Consider the following 21,969-nt stretch of genomic DNA (forward strand, 5'->3'; position numbering starts at 1 on the left):
TTTTATTTGAAAAATGATAATTGATGATTGACTTGATCACAAACGATAAGTTCACCACTCTTTCTGTTAAGGCAACATCCCTGTGGATATTGCAATTTTTTGTTTGTGCATTTGGCATTCAAGTTGGAAATTAGTGTGAAATTTTGGTCAATTGAAAGGACGAAGATTTCACAACTAAAATGTTCAATGATAAAGAGCTGATTACTTGATTCATCAATTTCTAATCCTCTAAACTTGTTTCTTGGTTGATTAAATGGATGAGGTAGTAATTGACAGGAGCTGTCGTCAATCAAGAATAATCTGCCACATCTACAATCATTAACTATCATTCTTTCACTGTTCGGGAGCATCAATGCATAACACGGTTCAATTAATAACCCATTATTAAACGTTGGCGTTTTGGGTCCAAAGTTAATTTCCTTAAATGGCTCTCCGTTTATGGAATGCACAAATAAAATTCTATATTTGGAAGGATCACAAAGAATAATTACATTCTCATCTCTGCTCTTTCCATATTTAAGACTCATCCCAATCTGGCATCCAAAATGATCCCAATCATCATCTCCAAATTCATTAGCAGTTCCAGAAATCCAAATTAATTTCAATCTTGAATTGAGAATTTCCAATAAATCCAATTTGTAAACACAATAATCATCACAGGAAACAAGAATTGCATCTTGTGATCTTCCACATCCATTCCTTTCCACTAGAACGTTTTCAACCATTTTTGGAAATATTGCACTTGTTAAATATTTCAAATTTTGGAGGGAAAAAATCTGAACTCTATGGTTCATGCTATCTGAAACTAGAATGCAATTATGATTGTAGGATATATCAACATTGTTTGGACAATCGAATTGAGTTTCTTCTCCTCCACAAACTTGATATTCGCCTAATTCTCTTATCAACTGAAAATTTAATGAAAATGGAATTGTGTCGTCTTGTTGGTTTTGAAACTTTTTCTTAAGCAAAGGGCTTGAAAAGTTGCAATCGAGAGCAACGACAACAGACTGATCATGTTGATTCATTTTTAATTCTTTCAAATTGTTTCGAATAGTTGAATTTGAAACTTCTTATATTTGGAATTTGAAGGTTACCTTCAATTTGAACATTTTTGAGTTTGAATTCAAAGCAGTAACACCCAATACAACAGTTTACAACCAATCTACAACATGTTAGAATTTCTTCATTTCAACCCATCTTCGGATGCACTTTTCGACATTTTTCCTTATCCTCACCAAGATTTTTAAACTAATCTCTGTGAAACATTTAAAACAGATGAGCCCAGCACCAAATCCTCTTCAAATCAAATCAAAAAAATGTCTTCAGTTATCGTTCTTGGAGCTAATGGTTATATTGGCATTGGTGTTTCCCAATCTTTACAGAGAAATGGTTTTTCAGTGTATGGCACTGTTCGATCAGAAAAACATGAGAAATTCCTGTTGGCGAATGAAATTACTCCACTCGTCATTCCAAAAGTTACATCCTTGTTTAGTGATGAGAAATTTGGCAAGATTTTGGAAAGGACAAGTGCAATTATTGATTGTATTGGGCTGACTGATGAAACTGACAAGATTGTGCAATTGGTGAAGGAACATTCTGCTGACAGATTGAAAAGGAAACTTTCCAAGTTGGTTTTCGTATTTACTAGTGGAATTATGACTTATGGAAAGGCCTCTGCTGAACTATTCCTGGATGAGAATGTGAGACCAGAGCCAACTCATGCATGGGTTGAGAAGAGAAGAGATGTTGAATATGAATTATTGAATGGAGAGTTTACCCATTTGGATACTGTTGTAATTCGTCCTGGTTTCGTATATGGTAAGAGTGGTGGTGAAATTTTCAAAGATTTTTTCAATCCAAAAATTACTTCAGATGGTAAATTGACAATTATTGGATCTCCTAAAAAGAGATGGAGTTGGGTTCATGTAGATGATTTAGGAGAAGCCTATACTAAGGTTCTAACAGTTGGACGAAACTTAGTTTCTGGTCAATTGTTCAACATTGCAAATCCAAATGATTATCCAACCTATGATCGTGTCAGAATTGAAATTGCCAAACAAACTGGATGGCAACCAAACTCTGAGAATGAAACTGATTCACTTCTTATTGAGCCAGTTCCACAAGAAAATGCTGGATTGGTTGTTTGGGAGAATACAGTGATGATTAATCCGAGAAAGGCCATTGAAGTATTGGGTTGGAATCCAAAACATTTGAATTTTATTGAAAAGATTCATGTTTATTATCAATCATGGAAGAATTCTCAATAAAATTGATTCAATTTTTGTGATTATTTGAAGTAACGGTAAATTTGGAGGGAAATTAAAAAAATTGAAAAACAATTAATTCGCATCACCAACATCACGTGTTATAATATTAATATTATTGGAAGATATTAATTTCTATCATGCTTCTAACATGGAACACACTGTGTTCGGAATGACAATTTGACGTCGACTGAAAGGAAGATATGCAAGAAGAATAATTTTCTTCTATTTGAAATGGTCGGTGCTGCTAACGGAGGCTAAGTCGAACAACACAACTCTCAATTAGAAGTAGAAAGTAATGAGTAATATTTGTACATTCTTTCGAAACATATATACTCAGTAGAAACAAAAGAAAACAAATGAATATGAGGATTCTTCTCTTCCTTCTCTTATTGGCACTTCTCTCCCCAAGTATTTCCTCCACCTCATCATCATCATCATCATCAACACTCCTTAATCGCATGTGTAGTAGTGATGATAGAGCTCCCTCTTTCAATCAGAGAGATTTGTGTTCAGCATCAAATAATTCAATGATTACTCCCTCCTGGTGCACTCGTCATAATCCATTCTCTTCGGTTCCTTATTTATTTAGTGATAATAACTTTCCGAGTTGGTTAAATGTTGAGGATGGAGCCATTTGTAATACGGCCAATCCCTACGTGTTCAGTTTTATTAATGGAACAATTAGATATTCTGCTCCGTATGCTCTCGATGGAAATGCACAAGTATTGCCATCATCATCTTCATCTTCATTGAGTTATTCTGCAATGATTTCACCAAGAGACAAGTGTAGATTTATATCAAAGATTAATACGATTGAGTTTAGTGGTGAATTTGGATTCAATAGTAGTACTACGATTGAAGCTAAGAGATATCTGGTTTTGGGATTAGTTTCTGGACAAATTATTCTAATGAATTTCAATAAGGATGATGAGATTTACTTGTTGGGAAATACTGAAGATAAGACAAATATTAGAACATTGGAAACTTTGACAAATGGTACTGATTTATATGTTTCGACTGTTTCATTTGGTAATTCAGTTTCTCTATTTTATGGAAATTCTTCAAATATTGCTTCTATTCAACGTTGTGGAAACATTTTACAATTTGAATCGAGAAATCAATTTCCACCAGATGTCAAATTAATTACTCACGATGGAAAAATATACGCCTCTCTCATTGTTTACAATAGTACCGAAATGTGCTATTTCATTTACTTTTATCAACTAGATGGTTGCTCATTCACAAAACAATTCCAGTACAAGGTTAAGGAAAAGTGGGAATCTAATCTGAAATTCAAAATTTCCACTCAAGTTGGTGGATTTGACAATGTTCTCACCACTAACAATTTTGTATATTCGAGAACTATACTCCAATTCTCCACAAGAAAACATGTGAAAATCATTGAAATGACCACACAAGATATTGAAATGGATCTGAGTACCAATGACAATTCCACATTTTATGTTGCCACTGATGAGGAAGAAATTACAGCATCTACCATAGCATATGAATACATTAGAAGGATTGACTTTACAAAATCCTCATGCGCCAAAATTTATGCCAACCCAGCTCAAGGTGCAAACTTGATTCTTTCACTCAAGAGGAGAAATAGCAATTATTTGAAAGCAAGAAATTTATTAGAGTTTGGAAATTATCCATTCTATAGATATTCGAATAGAACTTATAATAATCCTGTTGGAAGAACAGTTGAGTGCAATGTTGCTGATGGTACATTTTATGATGCTTTAACACAGAGTTGTACTCATGCTTTTGAGGTAGAGAATGTGATTGGAGACATTTCTATTGGAGAAGAAATTCAAGAGCTTTCGAGTAGATTCCATGATGCTCCACTCAATTATTCACAATACTTTGAAGTTGATTTGACTGAAAAACTTGACACCAAAGATATTTGTAATAATATTGCTCAATTTCCAGCACTTGCTTCCTTATGTGAAGAAAATTTAAATCAAACAGAGTGTGCATTTGATGCATTTACCATGTTTGGAAACAAGTTCCTTCCTAAAATATTAGCAGATTTTTGGGTAAATCAAATTTACATTTCTAAAACTGGAAAGGAGGTTTTGGTTTATGGTTTACAACAAGAAATGTGTTCACTCAATGGTCTTTATATGGACAATTATAATACGATTAGTTTAATGGGAGAATCTACATATATGGATATCACAAGGAATGCTCAACACATGTTTGTAACAGTGTCCAGAGAACGATGGGAGTTACAATCCCTTACCAGATTTTACAATATTTGTAAACAATTAGAAGTAGATCCAGAAGATCCATTTTTGAAACCATTTGCTGAGCAATGTAAGGCAAATACACCTTCTCCAGTCACTCTTAATCAATTTGGACAATACACCTCAAGTTGTTTCAGTGGAATGAGTTGCCCATCTCTAAAACATGTGGAAATTGATATTATACCTGAAGGATTTTACACAACCAGACCAAATGTTGTCAAAGAATGTGAGGAAAAATACTTTTGCTTACAGGGTGTGAGACAGCCATGTCCAATTGGATTTTATTGCCCAAACAAGGGAATGACTAAACCATTGCCATGTAAATTCTCCACTTCACATAATTTACACAAACGAGGTCTTTCATGGGAGGAACCAAAGGGATCAGATACTTGCTACTCACAAGCCAACAGTTTACCTCAACCTTGTTTGAATGGTACTCTATGTATTACACCTTATTTTCCACCTATTCCTATTTCTCCTGGTCTTTATTTGGAAGGAAACAAGATTAAAGAATGTCAATTGGGAGATTATTGTAATTTGGGAAGATATATAGGTGAAAATCAAAATAGCTCAATATTGGCATGTCCTGAAAACACCTATTGTGAAGAACCCTCTACAATGGAACCTTCATTGTGTATTCCAGATGAAAAGTTATCATTATATTGCCCACCTGGAACTACATTCAGAAGACCATGTAATAAGGGATTCTATTGCCCAAAGCCAAGTGTTGAAGTTCCTTGTAAATTGACTCAATATTGTGAGGAGGGATCCTATATTCCTGAAACATGTCCAGCTGGTTATTACTGTCCATCACCATCTGAGAAGTTGATTTGTCCAAAGGGATTTTATTGTGTTGTTGGCAGTGTTTATCCTACCAATTGTCCGACATTTAGTATTTGTCCAGAGGGAACTAAGGCCTATGAAGATTATGCTCTTGGTGTCTTGATTGACATTTTAATTATCATGGGAGTAATTTTGACATTTAAAATTTATTCGTGGACTTCTAATTGTTATATTCGATATAAGGCAAAGAAACTCAAAAACCAACAAGATTTGGAATTACTAACCATAGATGAAAATGATGCTGAATATATTGTTGTGGAACAGAAAACTCAAAAATTGACACTTTCACAATGTATGCAAGGACTTTACAAGGACATTGGAGTGGAAATTTCATTTGAGGATTTGTCAGTTGACTTGAAAACAAGTAACAGAAGAATTTTGCATAATCTTAATGGTAAATTTGGCGCTGGTAGATTGACCTGTATTATGGGTCCCAGTGGAAGTGGTAAGACCACCCTATTATCAGCCATTAGTGGTAAAGCATCCTATGCCAACATTTCAGGTTCTATCAGAATTAACGGAGAAATATCATCCATGAAGAAATTCAAAAATATTTGTGCATTTGTACAACAAGAAGATTGCATGCACAGAGAGTTGACTGTGGAAGAGTGTATTTATTTCAGTGCTAGAACAAGATTGGCCTCTCAAGTGAGCCAGAAAACTGTGGAATCCATAGTGAATGGAGTGATTCAAATATTGGACTTGGAAAATGTGAGACATTCTGTAATTGGAGATGAGAATAAGAGAGGAATATCTGGTGGTCAGAGAAAGAGGGTCAGTATTGCTATGGAGCTAGTAGCTTGTCCTTATGTTTTATTTTGTAAGTTTTAACATTTTCGAAAATGAAAGACTTATTAATTTTTCAAATATAGTGGACGAACCTACATCTAGTCTCGATGCATACAGTAGCTTTGAAGTGTCTAAGGCAATGAAAGATATTGCCTCGAGTGGAATTACAGTTGTTGCAGTTTTGCATCAGCCAAGATTTGAAATTTTTGAAATGTTTGACGATGTGGTCTTGCTTGGAAATGGAGGTAGGATTGTGTATATGGGACCTTCCTCTGATGCTTTGCCTTACTTTGAGGAGAAACTCAATTTGGAGCCACCACCAAGAGTGAATCCGAGTGATTTCTTTTTGGATGCAATTTATGATCCTAAATTGGCATATGAATCACAGAAAAAGATTAACGGAAAACAAGTTCAACAATATACATGCAAGGAAATGTTTGATGTTTGGGAAAATAATTATAAGAAACTTGACGAATTTAATGGAACCGATTTTTCCAAATTAGTGATGGAAGAGAAGGCAAAATCTCAGAATCCTCTCATTCATTTCTACATGAACATTAATAGATCATTCCTATTGAAGATTAGAAACATTTTTGGATTTTTCATGGATTGCCTATTGGTATACGTTGCTGGACTAGCTCTTGGATTGACTTTCCTCAAAGATGCCTATGTTGGACCTCTTCCTGAAGACATGATTGACTCGTGTCCAGCAGCCATGAGAAAAATCTGTGAATATCCACTCAACAATCCAATCATCAACATGGCAAGTACCATTCCACTTGCTTTAGGATTGTGTGCAGGTATGTCCTCACTGACAACATTCGGTTCCAGACAAGAACAATTAATTTTCAAAAAGGAAAGAGAATCTGGACTCTCAGTTCTTGCCTATTTCAGTTCTAAAATGTTGGAACAATTGCCAAACATTCTTCTTGGACCAATTGTCTTTCTTTCCATTTTCTTTTCACTCTACTCTCCAAGAGCAACATTTGGAGAATATTATTTGGTTCTCTTTTTAATGCATTTCACAACATTTGGATTGGGAAGTTTGGTGAGTGTTGTTGTACCTTTGGATTTGATTCAATTGGCAACTGCAGTTTCAATTCTAGTTTCTCAATTGGTTAGTGGTTCTAAACCAACTCTTCCACAAATGAAAAAGATTATTCCACCTCTGTTTTGGATTAGTTGCATTTCGTATATTCGATATGCCCAGGAAGCACTTTACCTCATTGAAATCAAATATTATAAGGACATTTTTGACATTAGTTCATCATTGGAAATGTTTGATTATCATTTAGAGGATTTGGATTATTGTATCTTTATGATTCCAGTCTTTGGAATTGTTTTCAGATTATTAACATTGATAGTTTTGTATCAGAAGAGCGACGATTCATTGTGGAATACTTGTTTAATGTTTATTTCTTATTATTCGAATTTTGATCATTTTAAAACTGGCATGGTTTCAATGTGGAGAAGAATACAAATGGTAATGATATGGAAAGGTCATGAAAAAGAAGGATTATTGTAAAAGTAAAGGTTTCGAATATTTTTTTCACAATATCTTTATATTGTAATCAAATGCAATCATTCAAAAACGGAAATTTTGCTCTACAGGAGATTTGAAATGGGAAATTTCAATATTTATCTTTGAATTGAGTGAAAAATTGGTGACCGAGGTCAATACATAAATTGAACCCACCCTCAATTAATATCCGAAAGTGCAATTTCAAACAACATTTCACTGAAAAAAAATGAAGATATTCATTCTGCTACTAGTGCTGACAACAGTTGTCATTCATGGCCAAACAACATCGGTTCATGATTGGGAGAAGAAACAAAATATGCTCACCAAGAGAAGTGACCTTTCGGCTCAAACTATTGGAAACTTGATTTATTTGACTGGTGGATGTACTTCTAATCAACCAATAGCAAAAGATGCCACTTGTCCATCAATCACCAATTCAATGGAAATTTACAATCCACAAACTAATTCATTTACTTTTGGAAAAGCAATGCCTAGGCCAAGATATAGACACACTACTGTTGCTATTCAAAATAGATATTTATTTGTGATTGGTGGAAGAGATTTGAATGAGAATATTATTACCCAAGTGGATGTATTCGATACTGTTAATGGAAACTGGACGATACATAATGCTACGTTGACTTCTGACTGTTGTTCTGACTCTATTGCTTTCGTATTGAAGGATAGCAATGGAAATGAGAATATTTACTTACCTGGTGGATATTACGCCAATTACACAACCTCAGGAAAAGTTTTACAGTTGACTACCAAAAATGGAGTTTATTCTGGAACATTCCAATCAGGTTTAGTTTCAGATATGAATGTCAAAAGAGGTGATTCCATGACATTAACCTATAATAATAAGGCCTATGTAATTGGTGGATTTTTGGAAGATAATTTTTGTAAACCAATTACAACTGTGGAAGTATACGATTCCTCAACTAATAAGTGGACAATTACATCACCACTTTCACATGAGAGAGCTGATGGTGCTGCTATCATGGTTGGTTCTGCATTATTTGTTTTGGGAGGAGAATCTAAGGATAAATCATGTAATGTTTCATTACCTGTCAGTGATGTTGAGAAATTTGACACTGCTAGCGGGAAATGGAGTGATTTTGTGGCTCTTCCAACAGCTCGTTTTAGACAAACTGGTGAAATTGTCAACAATGTCATGTATGTGTTTGGTGGACAAATTGAAATTGAGATAGCTCAGCAATATTCAGTTTTGGATTGGACCTATGCTTACAATTTCACAGATTTTGTAAAGATTTCTGCAGCCAACTCGCAAATAATTTCATGGATATTTGTTTTCTCATTACTTTTCATTCTAGTAGTATAAATTGTTTTTGAAATTTTTAATTGAAAATCCCAAATATTACAATTCTTCTGATTCTCATTTAAATTCATTCGTATCTTATTCAATTTTCAGAATGTCAAAGGAGTTTTTGAAAATTTACTCAATTTCCAAAAACAACTTCCTTACTCTTTTTCATTGCATGGAGTTTCAGGAGATTAAACTCCAATCTCCCGCCAAAAACTTAAAGTTCGAGAAAAAACAAATTGAAAAAAACCACAAAAAAAAATGAAGAGATCAACAATTCTCTCCGCGCTCATCATGATGCTGCTGAGTTTTGCAGTCGTGATGGTTTGTGCCGGAACATTAAATAATTTGGCTGATGAATTATTAAAGAATGGAAATTATGTTAGAATGGAAAGCGAGAGAGTCAATAGTAGAGCATCTAAAAGTATTGTACCAAAGGGATGGAGAGTAGTTGAAGGAAAATTTGAAGATCAACATGTTCATCTTACATTTGCATTGAAGAATCAAAATATTGAAAAGTTGAAAGATTTATTGTTGAAGATTTCTGATCCAAAGCATCCACAACATGAAAATTATCTTACCACTGAACAAGTTGCTAGAATGACTACTCCTACTGATGAACACAAGAGTATTGTTTTGAATTATATCAAGTCTATTCCAGGAGCTCTCCTTGTCAAGGTTTCCAAGCATGAAAACTTTGTTTCTGCATTGATGCCACTCTCTTCTGTCAACAAGTACTTTAAAGCTGACATGAAAAAGTTCACTCATGAAATTACTGGAGCTGTTGCTTTTAGATCCGAACAAGGATATGCATTGCCACAAAAGTTGGCTGAAGCTGTTAATTTGGTTTCTGGTGTTTATGGTTTCCCAACTATGAATGCCAAGTTTGATAAAAAGCTTGAATCTAAGAGTAGTCAAAGAGTCACTCCACAATTCATTTGGGCTAGATACAATGTCACCTTCCCAAGCACTGTTAGTCCAAAGTCAACTCAAGCTGTTGCTTCATTCCTCCAACAATACTATTCCAATGCTGATTTGCAACTCTTCCAAAATACTTTCAAGCTTGAAAGACAAACTCCAAAGGTTATTGGACCAAATGATGAATCCAATCCTGGTGTTGAAGCTTCTTTGGATATTCAATATTTGTAAGTTTTTTCAACACGGTTATTTACCAACATTTCATTGTTTCAATTAATTAATTGGAAATAATTGTGGAATAATTTGGACTTGTTGGATAAAATTTTAAAATAATACAGGATGGGTGTTGGTCAAAAGATTAATACTACCTTTGTTTCCACTGAAGGTGTCAATCCAATTACTCACCAAGAAAGATTTGTTCATTGGGTTATTGGTCAACAAGAATTAGGAGATTCTTCTGCTTGGGTTCACTCTGTTTCATATGGTGATATCGAATATCAAGCTACCGTTGCTTTGGCTGATCAATTAGATGCTGAATTCATCAAATTTGGTGCTACTGGTAGAACTGTTTTAATTGCTTCTGGTGATGATGGTGCTAGATGTAATGATAATGGAAATGCCTTTGAACCTGAATGGCCAACCTCTTCCCCATGGATTACCTCAGTTGGTGCCACTGAACCATCTGATTCTGATTATGAAACCACAACTAGCTGGTCTGGAGGTGGCTACAGTAATTATTATGATCGTCCAAAGTATCAAGATGAAGCTGTCAAGGCCTACCTTGCCTCAAATGCTGCTCCTCCAACTTCATACTTTAATGTTTCTGGTAGAGCTTATCCTGATGTTGCTGCATGTATGTATTTTATATTTCTAATCTATATCAATATCATCATACCAATAATTATTTTTCAATTATTTTCAATTAATTATAGTTGGTGTTAGTAAGTAGTATTAATAATTATTCAATTTTATTAACTTGTTATCAGACTATCAAGTTTATGTTAATGGAATGATTCAAAATGTTGCTGGTACCTGTAAGTAGTTAACATTTCACTTCTTTCAATAATCAACATTTCAATAGCTGCCTCAACACCTTGTTTCGCTGGTATTGTTTCCTTGATGAATGATGCTCGTTTCAGAGCTAACAAGAAACCACTCGGTTTCCTCAATATTTGGCTCTATCAACATGCTGGCAAGACTTCTGGTGCTTTCTATGATATTGTTAAGGGTAACAATGCTCACGGTGCTTGTCAATATGGTTTCTCTGCTACTAATGGATGGGATCCAATCTCAGGTTGGGGTGTTCCAAATTATAAGATTTTGCAACACTTGGCTCTCCTTAAATAAATTGGAAACTTGTCGAGTGTTACATAATTGAAATAATTTAACATTTTACAAAAATCTTCCATTCCAGTTCTGTATTGTTCTGGATGAGCACATGGTGGTGAACCTTGATTTTGGTGACCTCTAATTGAATGAGAAGATATTCAGTATCATGCAAATTCATCAAAAAAATGTCCACAAACAATCCATCATTGGAAACCATTAATTCTAACAATTTATTCTTTCAAGAATTTCTGCAGAAAATGGAGGAAGGAAATAATTTACAACGTAAATTATTGGCAACACAACAGGAAATTCTCTGTGCTGTTAAAGAGAATAACGATTTGCAAGTACAAGTATTGGAAAGGTTATCTAAAAGTAAAAAGGAAAAACGAAAGGTTTCATCCGATTTAACAATAATGAATGCTGATGATCAATTTGATGATTCAGTATCAACCAACTCTAATTCTACCACTATTTCTCATAGTACAACAACTGAAAGAGAACGAAAAAAGAGTAAGAAAAATGTTCAATGTTCAGAGGACGAAATATGCATTATTTATGAAGGAAGTTCGAATCATTCACTAATTATTCGAAAGGAATTATTGAAAGGACCTGTTTTGAGAGCTGCAATTTCTGGTAATTTCTTGGAGGAAAGTAATTTCATTCTGCCAAGTGATTCGATCAAACTTTCGAATATTCCCAAAGCAATGAAACAATTGAAGAAATTCTTTCATGATGAAAAACTAGACAAGTGCAATGAAGAAACAAAAAAGGATTTGCAGAATTTGGCTGATTTTCTTGTCCTCCCAGAACTCAAACTTGAATTACTGAAATATCAAATTTGTGATATTCCAATTCTTAAAACAAACAAAAAGAAAGGTGAACACAAGAATTATTCACAAGTTTTGGAAAAGATTGAAGAAATTTCAACTCAACTTCCTGGAATTTTAATTGATTTGGAGTCTGATGGCATGTTATCGGTATTGGAATCATTTCATGAATTTCTTAAAAGTGATGAAAAAAGAGCAGAAACTTTCGCAAGCGTTTGTGAAATAGTTTGGGACAAGAAGTACGCAAATAGAGGAATACTCTCGATCATATTGAAAGGATGTAAGTCATTGGATGCTTTGAAATATTATCTATTGGAAGAATGTGCAACTAATAAGGATCTTTACAATATTGATGAGGAAAAGGTTCAATTATTGAGCAAGTCCATTAGTGAGAAGTGGCAACATCTTTTACCTACTATTCACGAAAGTTTTTTGAAAGATTCATTCATCTAAACAATAATTATTGGAAAACAGTGCAAAACGTGTATTGCTCTTACACTAGATATTCAAAATTTGTCTGATAGATTGCTTGTTAGTCGAGTAATAAACAATCTTGCCACTTTCTCTAAACTTGGAAACAACATTTGGCTCCTCGCTAAATTCGTTTTGATAAAGACTGAGAACTCTTAAATGAGACAAGTGCGAGAAACAGCTTTCAAATGAAGGAATTTCACAAAGCTCATTATGACTCAGATCCAACATTTCTAAATTCCTCAACAAGGTAGAAAAGAGCGTGCAGTTTGCATTTGTAATCTTCTCAATCTTGTTATGTCCGAGTCTCAAATCGACAATCTTGTTCGGTATCAATTCACTATTCCTATCATCCACTGTAGGTAATTGTTTTAAATTATTAAATGAAAGATTTAAAATTCTCAATTGTGGTAATGTTAGCAATTCCAACGGTATAGTTTCCAAAAGATTGTGACTCAAGTCTAACTCAACCAATGATTCAACTTGATAATTGAACAGAGATGAAAGGCATGATATTTGATTCCATTGAAGTTCTAACATGAGCAATTTAGAAAGACGTTGTGAAAATTTCATCTCTGTACTCTTTTTGTAATTCTCAATTTCTTCTGGCTCAGTGAGAGATGGATCAATGAATAAAAACTTGGGTGGAAATTCCTTGAGCTTTAAATAGTTGAGACTAATCATGGCAGAGTGATGATTTTCATCATAGTTAAAAATCTGCCTTTGTACATAAGATTCAAAGTTTGGTCCTTTAAAATCCTTGCCAATATCTTCGTAGAGTTGAATTTGTAAAAGAAATCCAGTATTTGGAGCAATACAACATCTCTTATCTCTAACGTAGACAAAAGCCTCTTCAGCACTCATTTTCATTCGATTCATGACATAGGCAATAATAATGGTTGCAGATCGAGACATTCCTGCAGAGCAATGCACAAGAACCTTGTTGGAAGGATCAGCATTGAGACATTCATCGATCCAATCTAAGGCCTCATCAAATCGTCCCATAATATTGGTCTTTTCTTCATCTGTCTCTGATATTTGTTTGTAATTTTTGAATAGACGAGATCTTTCCTCCTCGTCTGGGAAGGGAGAAATAACATTCACACACAAAATACTATTAATACCAATTGATTTCAACTCTTCAATATTTGTAGCAGCAGTAACGGATCCCAAATAGAGTCTATCTGCAATCCTTTGTGGCACTCGTTGCATGTGACATAAAAATCTCATTGCATTATGTGAATTGTGAGAGCCCTTCTTGGTTAGCACTTTAGAGAAGGATAGTCTGGCTTTTGGTGAATTTTTCTTGATTGACATTTTGATTGGAGAGGAAAAGTCCTCGTTGTGGTGAGTTTGAGACTTTTCTCTTCCAGTAATATATTTCAATTCTATAGGAATAGCATCAGCTAAATCTATGTAATTCTCCTGTACATTCAAAGTTAAAAGACTATGTTGAATAAATAGGTTGGAAAAGTATTTTGGAATCCTTTTGATATTATTATTGGAAAGATTCAAAACTTTGAGAGGACATAAAGAAGCAACCTTGAAAAACTCTTCAGAAATCTCCTCAATAGCATTCGAGCTCAAATTAATGGACGTTAATTGTTTAAATTGTGAGAGAAATTCAATAGGAATCCTCTTGAGTCCACAATTTGTTAATTCCACCACTGTAATATTCTCTTTCAAATAATTTGCCAATTTCCTCTTCTCGTCAAACATAACTTCTACCAAATTGACTCTCAAATATTCGTCCATATCACTCACACCATCATGCAATAAATTATTAAATTCCAAACCTTCAAACGGAGCCACAACCTGTTCATTCTCAATCAATTCATTTACATTATTTACAATTGAAACTCTATCAGAATTTTCATTAAACTTCAGGATTAAATTTTCCAAAGCCTCCGATCTAATAGTATTCTCCACAACACTCATCGAACACTTTCTAAAGAAGAGAATCTTTCCATGCTGTTCTCCACTCTCGACTGATGCAGCAGCGGTTGAAGAAGTTGATGAAGCAATCCTCTTGGAAATATCCGTAGTATTGTCATTTGTAGAATGAATAGCTTGTTCTATAGTAGAAAAGAATTTACTAAGAGTTTCACCTATTGAAGAAGTAGAAGGAGATGAAGAATTTGTTATTGTTGTATTACTGGATTTTCTTCTGGGAGAATTTTCAGAGTTTGAATTTGTTGTTGTTGTTGTTTTTGTTGTTGTTGGTGATGAGAACCATCTCCGACCACCGGAAAAGAACGCCAAGACCGGAAGAAGCGTGAGCCACCAGAGAGCGGCAAGCATTTTTTTAATTTAAGAAAATTGGATATTAATATTTTAATATTTTTAATATTTTGTAAAGTTGTTTTGAAATACAAGGGCGAAATTCTGAAAATAGCAGATTAGGAAATAGTTATGAAACAGGCTGCTGAAACATGAATTTCCCATCCAACTAATGCATTCTGTTGCATTGCATTAAGGAAGAGTTTATGATTTAATAACCTTGATATTAGTGCATGAGCAGAATGGCTGAATATTCGTGTTCACACCTTTCAAGAAATAATCTTTCTGAATAAATAGTAAAGAATCCATCAGATATAGAGGCTGCTCTTTGAATCTCTGGATCTGTTCTCAATTTCATAGAGAGTATGTTGATATTATTTCCTGTCTTCTTGACAAACTCCATGGCAAGCTCTTTATCTATCTCACCATAGTAATTATTTAAACCACCCCTTATAGCTGCAATCAATACATCTCGATCAGATGGAAATAAGTTACGCAACATTGAATAGTCAGAGCCCTTACGAATTAGTCCCTCAATTGCTAGCTCTTTATCCAATTGACCTGGATACAAAGCACGTAGATCTGATAAAGACAAGCCACTTCTTACAGCCTCTAAAGCAAAATTTCTATTGGATAGTAATAGTGCTGGTGGCTCAGCATCTGGTGGACTTTCCAAAAAGTTGGGCATGTCTTTTGGAACAAACAATGCAACAGAACCATTTTGCTTGACAGCTGCCATAATAATTTCACTGTCTCTCGTTAAACGTGGAGAAACAAACTGATAGCAACATCCGTTCTGTTTGACAAGTTCCAAAACCACCTCTCTATCATCTTGCAATATTTTCATCAAGTGTAAATGCAGTGGATTGTCTCTGACAGCTGTCAATGCCAAATTTTTATCATTTAACAGATCTGGATGAGCATAAGCATACATTTTTGCCTTAACCAAAATATCTACATCTGTTTTCAATCTGTAAGATGCATAATGATATGCTTGATTGTCATTCTCCAAGGCCAACAATACAATTTCCTTGTTATCTTTAATTTCTTTCGAAGCATAATTGAGAGAAGTTCCTTTTCTAGTAATTGCCCTTGTTACCACTCTCAAATCCCCCTTCAGTTCTTGGCTTGCAAACTCGAGTGCATCTGGATTCTGATTAATTGCCAAGTTGACAATTTTCTTATTATTTTTCAATTCAACAGATGCATATTGCAAACCTTTTCCATAAACCTTTACAATTTCTGTAAGTACATCAGGATTCGATCCATAATTCTTTAAAATTTGATCCAAATACCTTGTATCTGTCCATTCCTTCACACTAAACTCTCCTCTATTAAACAAATCCAAAACAAATGCAATATCCTCCTCTCCATACTTATTGTGCATAATTCCACTCAATTTTCCCTTTTCATTTGCAATATCATTCAAATACTTTTCAAATCCCTCAACACTTCTCAATTGTCCATAATCTTTCAAACTGGGATTATAAATCTTCCTCATAATTGCTCTCATCACCAAAGCATCTCTCAAAACCTCTCGAGGTAATATCTGAATAATTGTCTCTATCGATAACTTGACCAAATTCCTCATATAATCAATTACACAATCTCTGTGCTTCATAAACTCAATCGGAATAAAATCATTATTTGTTTTAAATTCCTTCTTACGATCCAATCGGAGATGAATTCGTTGAAACCACTTGACTCTTCCTTTCTGTTGATTTTCAAATTTTGATTTTAATTTTAAATATAAATGATGAAGATGATCATGATGATGATTATTAATATTGGAATGATGATCGGAGAGAATTAGAATGACAGCATCACGATGATGATAAGAAGCAGGAGGAGCAGTTGCTTTTGTACCTTTTCTAATTGTTGTTTTTTTGCTTTTGTTTGTAAGCATTAGTAATTAGTAAAAGAAAATTTGATTAAAGTATTGGCGGGAAAGTTAATGTAAAGATATTTTTTTTGTGAATGGTAAATATCCCGCTAAACACTTACTGTCAAAGCGTGCTGGTACTTTGACGATTTTGCGTCAAGCTATTTTCGTCAAACAAGCGAAAAGTTGTCTTAGCAGGAGGGAACTTGGAAATTTTTCCAATTTCAAATAACAAATAAATTTCCAAGTCAATAAATTTCAATTTATTAAAAGTTTTGATATGCATAATAATGCACAGGAATATATTTCTCTTCATCAGGGAGTTTGACAACAACACATGGGAGCATTTCAAATGCTTCACTTCTACTAATCTCCCTTGTCTTATTGGTGGTGTTGGAAATTAAGGTAATCTCATTAAAATCTTTTGAGAAAGATGCCACTTTGAAAACTTCGTTCGTTTTGATATCCTTGATACAATCTAATTCCTTTCTTACAACGTAGTGACCAACTATACATTCAGAGGCAATAAGAGGTTCATTTAAATCCATTAAATCACATAATTGGCACATATCAAAGTACATGATTGAATATCGAGCAGAATTTGAACAAACGTAAGTCTTTGAGAGTGTGAAATTGAGTCCTTCTCCAATAAAAGCAGAATTTACACCAAGAGGGCCGTACATTCTACAAGAATTGACTAACTCAGTACAAATATGAAAGTTTGGTGTTGCTTTCTTTTCTCCAACCACTTTCTGATAATCAATTAACACTTGAAACAATTCAACCTCAATGTCTCCTAATTTGGATAACTGAAATGAGTCTGTCAGCTTATCAATTATAGAGGCAAATCTATGAATTATTTCAACCTTTGATTCTATTTCCTTAAATCCTTCGATATGTGTAAACAGCTCTAAATAATGATGACAGATCATGTAAATTTCAATTGCCTTTAGACTGTTCATAATCTGGCCATTTGTGGTCTTTCTAGGATGCTTGTGAAGGAATGATGGATACTTTTATTTCAGAAACAATGTCAAATCTTTCCCAGTATTGAACTGGGATCATTTTCATCATTTCTTGGAAAACTCCTTCATATAATACATGCATTGAATCATAGCAACAAATATCTGATGGTGATGGATTCCAATCTTGATCCAAAATTGGTGAAATTGATTTCAACCCTTGATCAAAATTCCCTTTTTGAATGTGATTTTTCCAATACTCTTTATCTCTAAAGGTGCAAGATTAATTGTATCATATTTAGGGTGTATTCTTATTGGGTATCGAGTTTGTTTCAAAGATTTTGAATTTTCTTTGGTTGATTCTATATCAACACTTTACAGATTCTGAACCACTTGTTCAGTTTTCAAGTCAGAAATCTACAAGCAAGCCAAAGTCTTCTACCAAGAATGCTTCTTCTTACAATGAACCTTCCAACAAGAAGGCTTCTTCAAGCAATGATGATTCAAATGAAGTTCCGGAATCATTTGCAAATTCTGCATTTTTGAAACACTATAATGATTTAGTTGATGAGAATGAAAGAATTAAGAAAGAATTGGCTAGATATAAACAGGCAGTCAGAAATATGAATGAAATGATTAATCAAATGGTGAGCTGTTTAGATGAGTATCAAGATGTCTTTGCATTGGGAGACTCTATTGTGCATCATGATGATAAAACCATTGTGCTCACCCATAAAGAGATAGCAAAGATTTGTGAATTAGGTGAGAAAACCTCTCAAATCATACATGTTTGCTCAACCTACTTTGAAAAGTCAATTACAAAGCACAACCAAGATGAAAGAAAGCTATTGTTTAAGATAATATTTGATGCAATGGGTTGGAAAATAAGCAAACACAAGAACAAACTCAGTAAATACAGAGGTCTTTAGTTCAATTGCAAGCAACCTTAAGAAAAAGAAGGGTGCAAAACAAAATGAATCAGTAAAGAAGAAGAAGACAGAACTTGAGGAGACCACCTCAAAAAAGAGAAAAGAAAGAGAGGAAAACAATGATTCTGGATCATCCTCTTGTGAGGAAGAAACCATTGAAGAGGATTCCACTGATGATATGAGTGATGATGAATGTTGATTGTAAAATGTTGGGTTACTAAATCGTTATTTTTAATAAAAAAATGTCTACACATCAACTCCCTCATCATATCATACAAAACTGTCGGTTAGTACTACAACATTATTTTTACTACAATTTAAAATCATCAGTTTTATTGTTTATTGGTTTGTTGTATTTAAATTTCTTAATTTCTTAATTTTTTAATTATTGTTGTTAGTTGGATTTATAAAGATTTTATTCTTCGAAATTGGTTTGTTGTATTATTTTCATATTATATGATTTTACCTGCTACGGATCATCAAAATTATTCATCACAAGAAATTAGGTAATTTGTTATAATTCAATTTGTGCTAAACAGCACGATTTATATGCAAGCAACAATGTAAGTAATTTTGATTTATTATCATTAATTTTGAATGTAACTGAAGAGGTGAGTGATATTTCATCAGTTGGAGTGAGGATGAGGAGTGTAGATATTTTTTTCGGTTGGAAATTTGGAATGGAAGTGGATCTAATAATAGATGAGTTTGGAACTTGGAAATTTTACAAGATTTTGTAGTAAATAATTGCTGGAATTTAGTCAATAATTGACAATAATTATTATGAATTTTTTGACGTAATTATTGATGTTTTTTCATCAATATTTGATACAAAACATTATTGATTTATTATCAATTTTTGACGTCAAAAATTGATAATAAATCATTAAGAATTGACGATAATTCTTGACGTCAATTGCGCGTTAATTTGGAATTTTTCTCCCAACACTTGTTGACGATTTTATTATGCTTTAAGCATCAATTTTTAACATTTTTCAATAAACTTTATTTCATAATTTTGCAATCTGATACGTTAAAATTTGACGAAAAAATTGTTAAAATTATCATCAAAATAATTTAGCGGGTATTTATTGTAATGCGTTTGAAAAATGATCAAATGTATCACGTTTCCAATATTGTTCAACTTTCCAATAAAAAATGGACGAATCAACACCTCTCTATAATTTCGGAAATTCTGTGGAAAAAGATGAACGTTCGGAAGATGATGATATTGTCATTCAATTCGTTCAATTAATTTCATGTTTATTACTTTCATGTTTTACATTATTTGATTTAGTTTTGGGGATTTGGGGAAGTGTAATTTTTGGAATCTATTCGAAAGGGTCCAATCTGATAGATCCAGAGCCATGTAATATGACAACTGCCACTGCTTTAATAATGACATGCTCTGTGTGTTATTTCTCATTCTTTATTTTCAAGATTAGTTTAGTTTGTTGTCATTGTTTCGGATGTAGAAAGAAAAGGATTTATCTTGTACCAAGCATTTGTTTCTTCTACATTCCTTGTTTAATAATTAATGGAATTTCGTGTACGATCTTGGCATTCATTGGTGGAAATAGAAAATGTCAAGAAATTCATGTTCAGGAATTCGCATTTTCCATAACAAGCGTAATTCTAATGTCTCTAATTATATGTATATGGACTTGTCAAAATTGTTTATTGGGTGGATGTAAATTAGTTGCCGCTAACGAGGATTAATTATGTTTGTAAAACTTTACAATAAAATCATCAAAATAAAATTTCATTACTTGATTATCTTTATCCCCCAACCTGAAATACTTCTTTTAAATAGATCATTCAGAAAATCCACCAAAGATGAAATCCCAATAAGATTCAACACATCTTTAACTAAGAAAACAACTGAGGAATTATTAACAATCCCAAACTTTTTATTAAAATCATGAATCAGTTTCATTGCAATCCAAAAAATTTTACAAACATATAATTGTTATTGAACCACTTCAACTTCTAACATTTGGGAAAACCAGTCCACGTTCCTAGATCAATTATGAAATGAATAGTGTCGAATGTGGGGCATGGCACTTTGTTGTCAATGCTCAAATATTTCAGAAGTCGATTGTTGGAACAGATGAAAATTGCTTTTCATAATTGTAAAATATTTACTCTCAAATAAAGATGTTTCGTAGTGACGGATTCGAAGAATTGAATAAAAAGATCAATTTGTTGTGTGAAAATTTATAAATTTACTCGGCACCAATTAACAAATCAGAGAGCTTGTACTCAATGACAAACTTTTGATTACTCTTCAATGAATCAATCAAGGCCAAGACTGGATTACGGCTCTTCAAAGTTTCAGCATTAGCTTGAGACACTTCACCAGTATTTTCCAAATCAGTAGCAGCTTGCTTCTTGGCATTAACCTTAATGAGATATCTGAAACCTAACTTGGTACAGAAAATAGAAGAGAAGAAGAAGAGAGACATTAAAATACCATAACCATGAACCATTGTACCAATTAAACAGACAAGATTGAGTGCCAAATTGAGAGCCATCATGATTGGAGACTTTAAGAGCATTGAAATAGTTTCCAAAACTACCAAAATCCAGAAAATAACATGAACAAAAACTGGGAATCTCCATCCATTAGTATCAGCAGCAACCCAAATGACACCAATAATTTGTAAGAGAAGTGTCAAGGCCAACAAGTTACACAATGACCCAATCAATGCAGTTGGAGAACGAACACGAGTCTTGAGTTTGTTCAACATTTGTCTAAAGGTCGATGTTGGACGCATTCTCATAGTCGAATCTTCTGTAGAAGCTTGAGCCATACCACCATTTCCATCAATAGTAGTTGTTGTGGTTGTAATTGTAGTGGTATATGGGAGTTGTTGTTGAATTTGAATTGGTTCGGTAGTTATTGTTGTAGGATAAGGAGTTGCTTGTTGTTGACCAATGAATTGAACTGGAGGAATTGGTTGATTATTCATTCCGTATGGCATATATGAAGCACCTTGTAAAGTTGGATACATGTGTTGTTGGTGTGGGAGAACCGGTAATTGAACCATTGGATTACTTGAAGGCAAAGAAGATGCTTGCAAGACTGGATAAGGAGTTGTCGTTGCTTGTATTGTAGGATTGGATGAAGGAATTGTTGTTGGTAAATTTGTATTCATCATTTGTTGTGCGTATGGATGTGGTGGAGGTGAAGTAAGAGTCATCTTTAGTTAGTATAAATCTTCAAGGAATTATATTTTCTTATTATTATTATTATTTTGATTATTATTTGTACAAAAGTCGCGACGATATTAGATGTCGGTTGGTTTTATGATAATTTTTTTAGTGATTTTGTTTGATGTGAGATGAACAAGAATTTGAATGGAAGCATC

At 33.6% G+C, this 21,969-nt stretch overlaps 12 protein-coding genes across 12 annotated transcripts; 7 read left to right on the forward strand and 5 right to left on the reverse strand.

The window, feature by feature from the left end:
* Window positions 1–2: 2 nt before the first annotated feature.
* NAEGRDRAFT_70992 (uncharacterized protein) lies at window positions 3–1,028 on the reverse strand (the record flags this gene model as incomplete). The annotated part of the gene is made up of 1 exon (XM_002673967.1): window positions 3–1,028. One exon carries the CDS (start codon window positions 1,026–1,028, stop codon window positions 3–5), a length of 1,026 nt encoding a protein of 341 aa, XP_002674013.1.
* Window positions 1,029–1,319: 291 nt separating this feature from the next.
* NAEGRDRAFT_70993 (uncharacterized protein) lies at window positions 1,320–2,270 on the forward strand (the record flags this gene model as incomplete). The annotated part of the gene is made up of 1 exon (XM_002673885.1): window positions 1,320–2,270. The coding sequence occupies one exon, from the start codon at window positions 1,320–1,322 to the stop codon at window positions 2,268–2,270; it is 951 nt and encodes a 316-aa protein (XP_002673931.1).
* Window positions 2,271–2,626: 356 nt separating this feature from the next.
* Window positions 2,627–7,679, forward strand: NAEGRDRAFT_70994 (uncharacterized protein; the record flags this gene model as incomplete). The annotated part of the gene is made up of 2 exons (XM_002673886.1): window positions 2,627–6,185; window positions 6,238–7,679. 2 exons carry the CDS (start codon window positions 2,627–2,629, stop codon window positions 7,677–7,679), a joined length of 5,001 nt encoding a protein of 1,666 aa, XP_002673932.1.
* A 223-nt stretch (window positions 7,680–7,902) lies between these two features.
* NAEGRDRAFT_70995 (uncharacterized protein) lies at window positions 7,903–9,018 on the forward strand (the record flags this gene model as incomplete). The annotated part of the gene is made up of 1 exon (XM_002673887.1): window positions 7,903–9,018. One exon carries the CDS (start codon window positions 7,903–7,905, stop codon window positions 9,016–9,018), a length of 1,116 nt encoding a protein of 371 aa, XP_002673933.1.
* A 243-nt stretch (window positions 9,019–9,261) lies between these two features.
* On the forward strand, window positions 9,262–11,286 carry AM24 (uncharacterized protein; the record flags this gene model as incomplete). Its single annotated transcript, XM_002673888.1, has 5 exons — window positions 9,262–10,145; window positions 10,257–10,771; window positions 10,851–10,859; window positions 10,905–10,952; window positions 11,000–11,286. The coding sequence occupies 5 exons, from the start codon at window positions 9,262–9,264 to the stop codon at window positions 11,263–11,265; spliced, it is 1,722 nt and encodes a 573-aa protein (XP_002673934.1). The 3' UTR covers window positions 11,266–11,286.
* Window positions 11,287–11,432: 146 nt separating this feature from the next.
* On the forward strand, window positions 11,433–12,527 carry NAEGRDRAFT_70997 (uncharacterized protein; the record flags this gene model as incomplete). The annotated part of the gene is made up of 1 exon (XM_002673889.1): window positions 11,433–12,527. One exon carries the CDS (start codon window positions 11,433–11,435, stop codon window positions 12,525–12,527), a length of 1,095 nt encoding a protein of 364 aa, XP_002673935.1.
* Window positions 12,528–12,572: 45 nt separating this feature from the next.
* On the reverse strand, window positions 12,573–14,846 carry NAEGRDRAFT_70998 (uncharacterized protein; the record flags this gene model as incomplete). Its single annotated transcript, XM_002673968.1, has 1 exon — window positions 12,573–14,846. One exon carries the CDS (start codon window positions 14,844–14,846, stop codon window positions 12,573–12,575), a length of 2,274 nt encoding a protein of 757 aa, XP_002674014.1.
* Window positions 14,847–15,016: 170 nt separating this feature from the next.
* NAEGRDRAFT_80791 (uncharacterized protein) lies at window positions 15,017–16,755 on the reverse strand. Its single transcript, XM_002673969.1, has one exon. The coding sequence runs from the start codon at window positions 16,729–16,731 to the stop codon at window positions 15,052–15,054; it is 1,680 nt and encodes a 559-aa protein (XP_002674015.1). The 5' UTR covers window positions 16,732–16,755; the 3' UTR covers window positions 15,017–15,051.
* A 218-nt stretch (window positions 16,756–16,973) lies between these two features.
* On the reverse strand, window positions 16,974–17,669 carry NAEGRDRAFT_71000 (uncharacterized protein; the record flags this gene model as incomplete). Its single annotated transcript, XM_002673970.1, has 1 exon — window positions 16,974–17,669. The coding sequence occupies one exon, from the start codon at window positions 17,667–17,669 to the stop codon at window positions 16,974–16,976; it is 696 nt and encodes a 231-aa protein (XP_002674016.1).
* Window positions 17,670–18,292: 623 nt separating this feature from the next.
* Window positions 18,293–18,598, forward strand: NAEGRDRAFT_71001 (uncharacterized protein; the record flags this gene model as incomplete). The annotated part of the gene is made up of 1 exon (XM_002673890.1): window positions 18,293–18,598. One exon carries the CDS (start codon window positions 18,293–18,295, stop codon window positions 18,596–18,598), a length of 306 nt encoding a protein of 101 aa, XP_002673936.1.
* Window positions 18,599–19,756: 1,158 nt separating this feature from the next.
* NAEGRDRAFT_71002 (uncharacterized protein) lies at window positions 19,757–20,317 on the forward strand (the record flags this gene model as incomplete). Its single annotated transcript, XM_002673891.1, has 1 exon — window positions 19,757–20,317. One exon carries the CDS (start codon window positions 19,757–19,759, stop codon window positions 20,315–20,317), a length of 561 nt encoding a protein of 186 aa, XP_002673937.1.
* Window positions 20,318–20,809: 492 nt separating this feature from the next.
* Window positions 20,810–21,892, reverse strand: NAEGRDRAFT_80792 (uncharacterized protein). The gene has a single exon (XM_002673971.1). It carries the CDS (start codon window positions 21,799–21,801, stop codon window positions 20,824–20,826), a length of 978 nt encoding a protein of 325 aa, XP_002674017.1. The 5' UTR covers window positions 21,802–21,892; the 3' UTR covers window positions 20,810–20,823.
* Window positions 21,893–21,969: the final 77 nt, after the last annotated feature.

Source organism: Naegleria gruberi (assembly GCF_000004985.1).
Source record: "Naegleria gruberi genomic scaffold NAEGRscaffold_43, whole genome shotgun sequence".
In the NCBI taxonomy this organism is placed as follows: Eukaryota; Heterolobosea; class Eutetramitea; order Acrasida; family Naegleriidae; genus Naegleria; species Naegleria gruberi.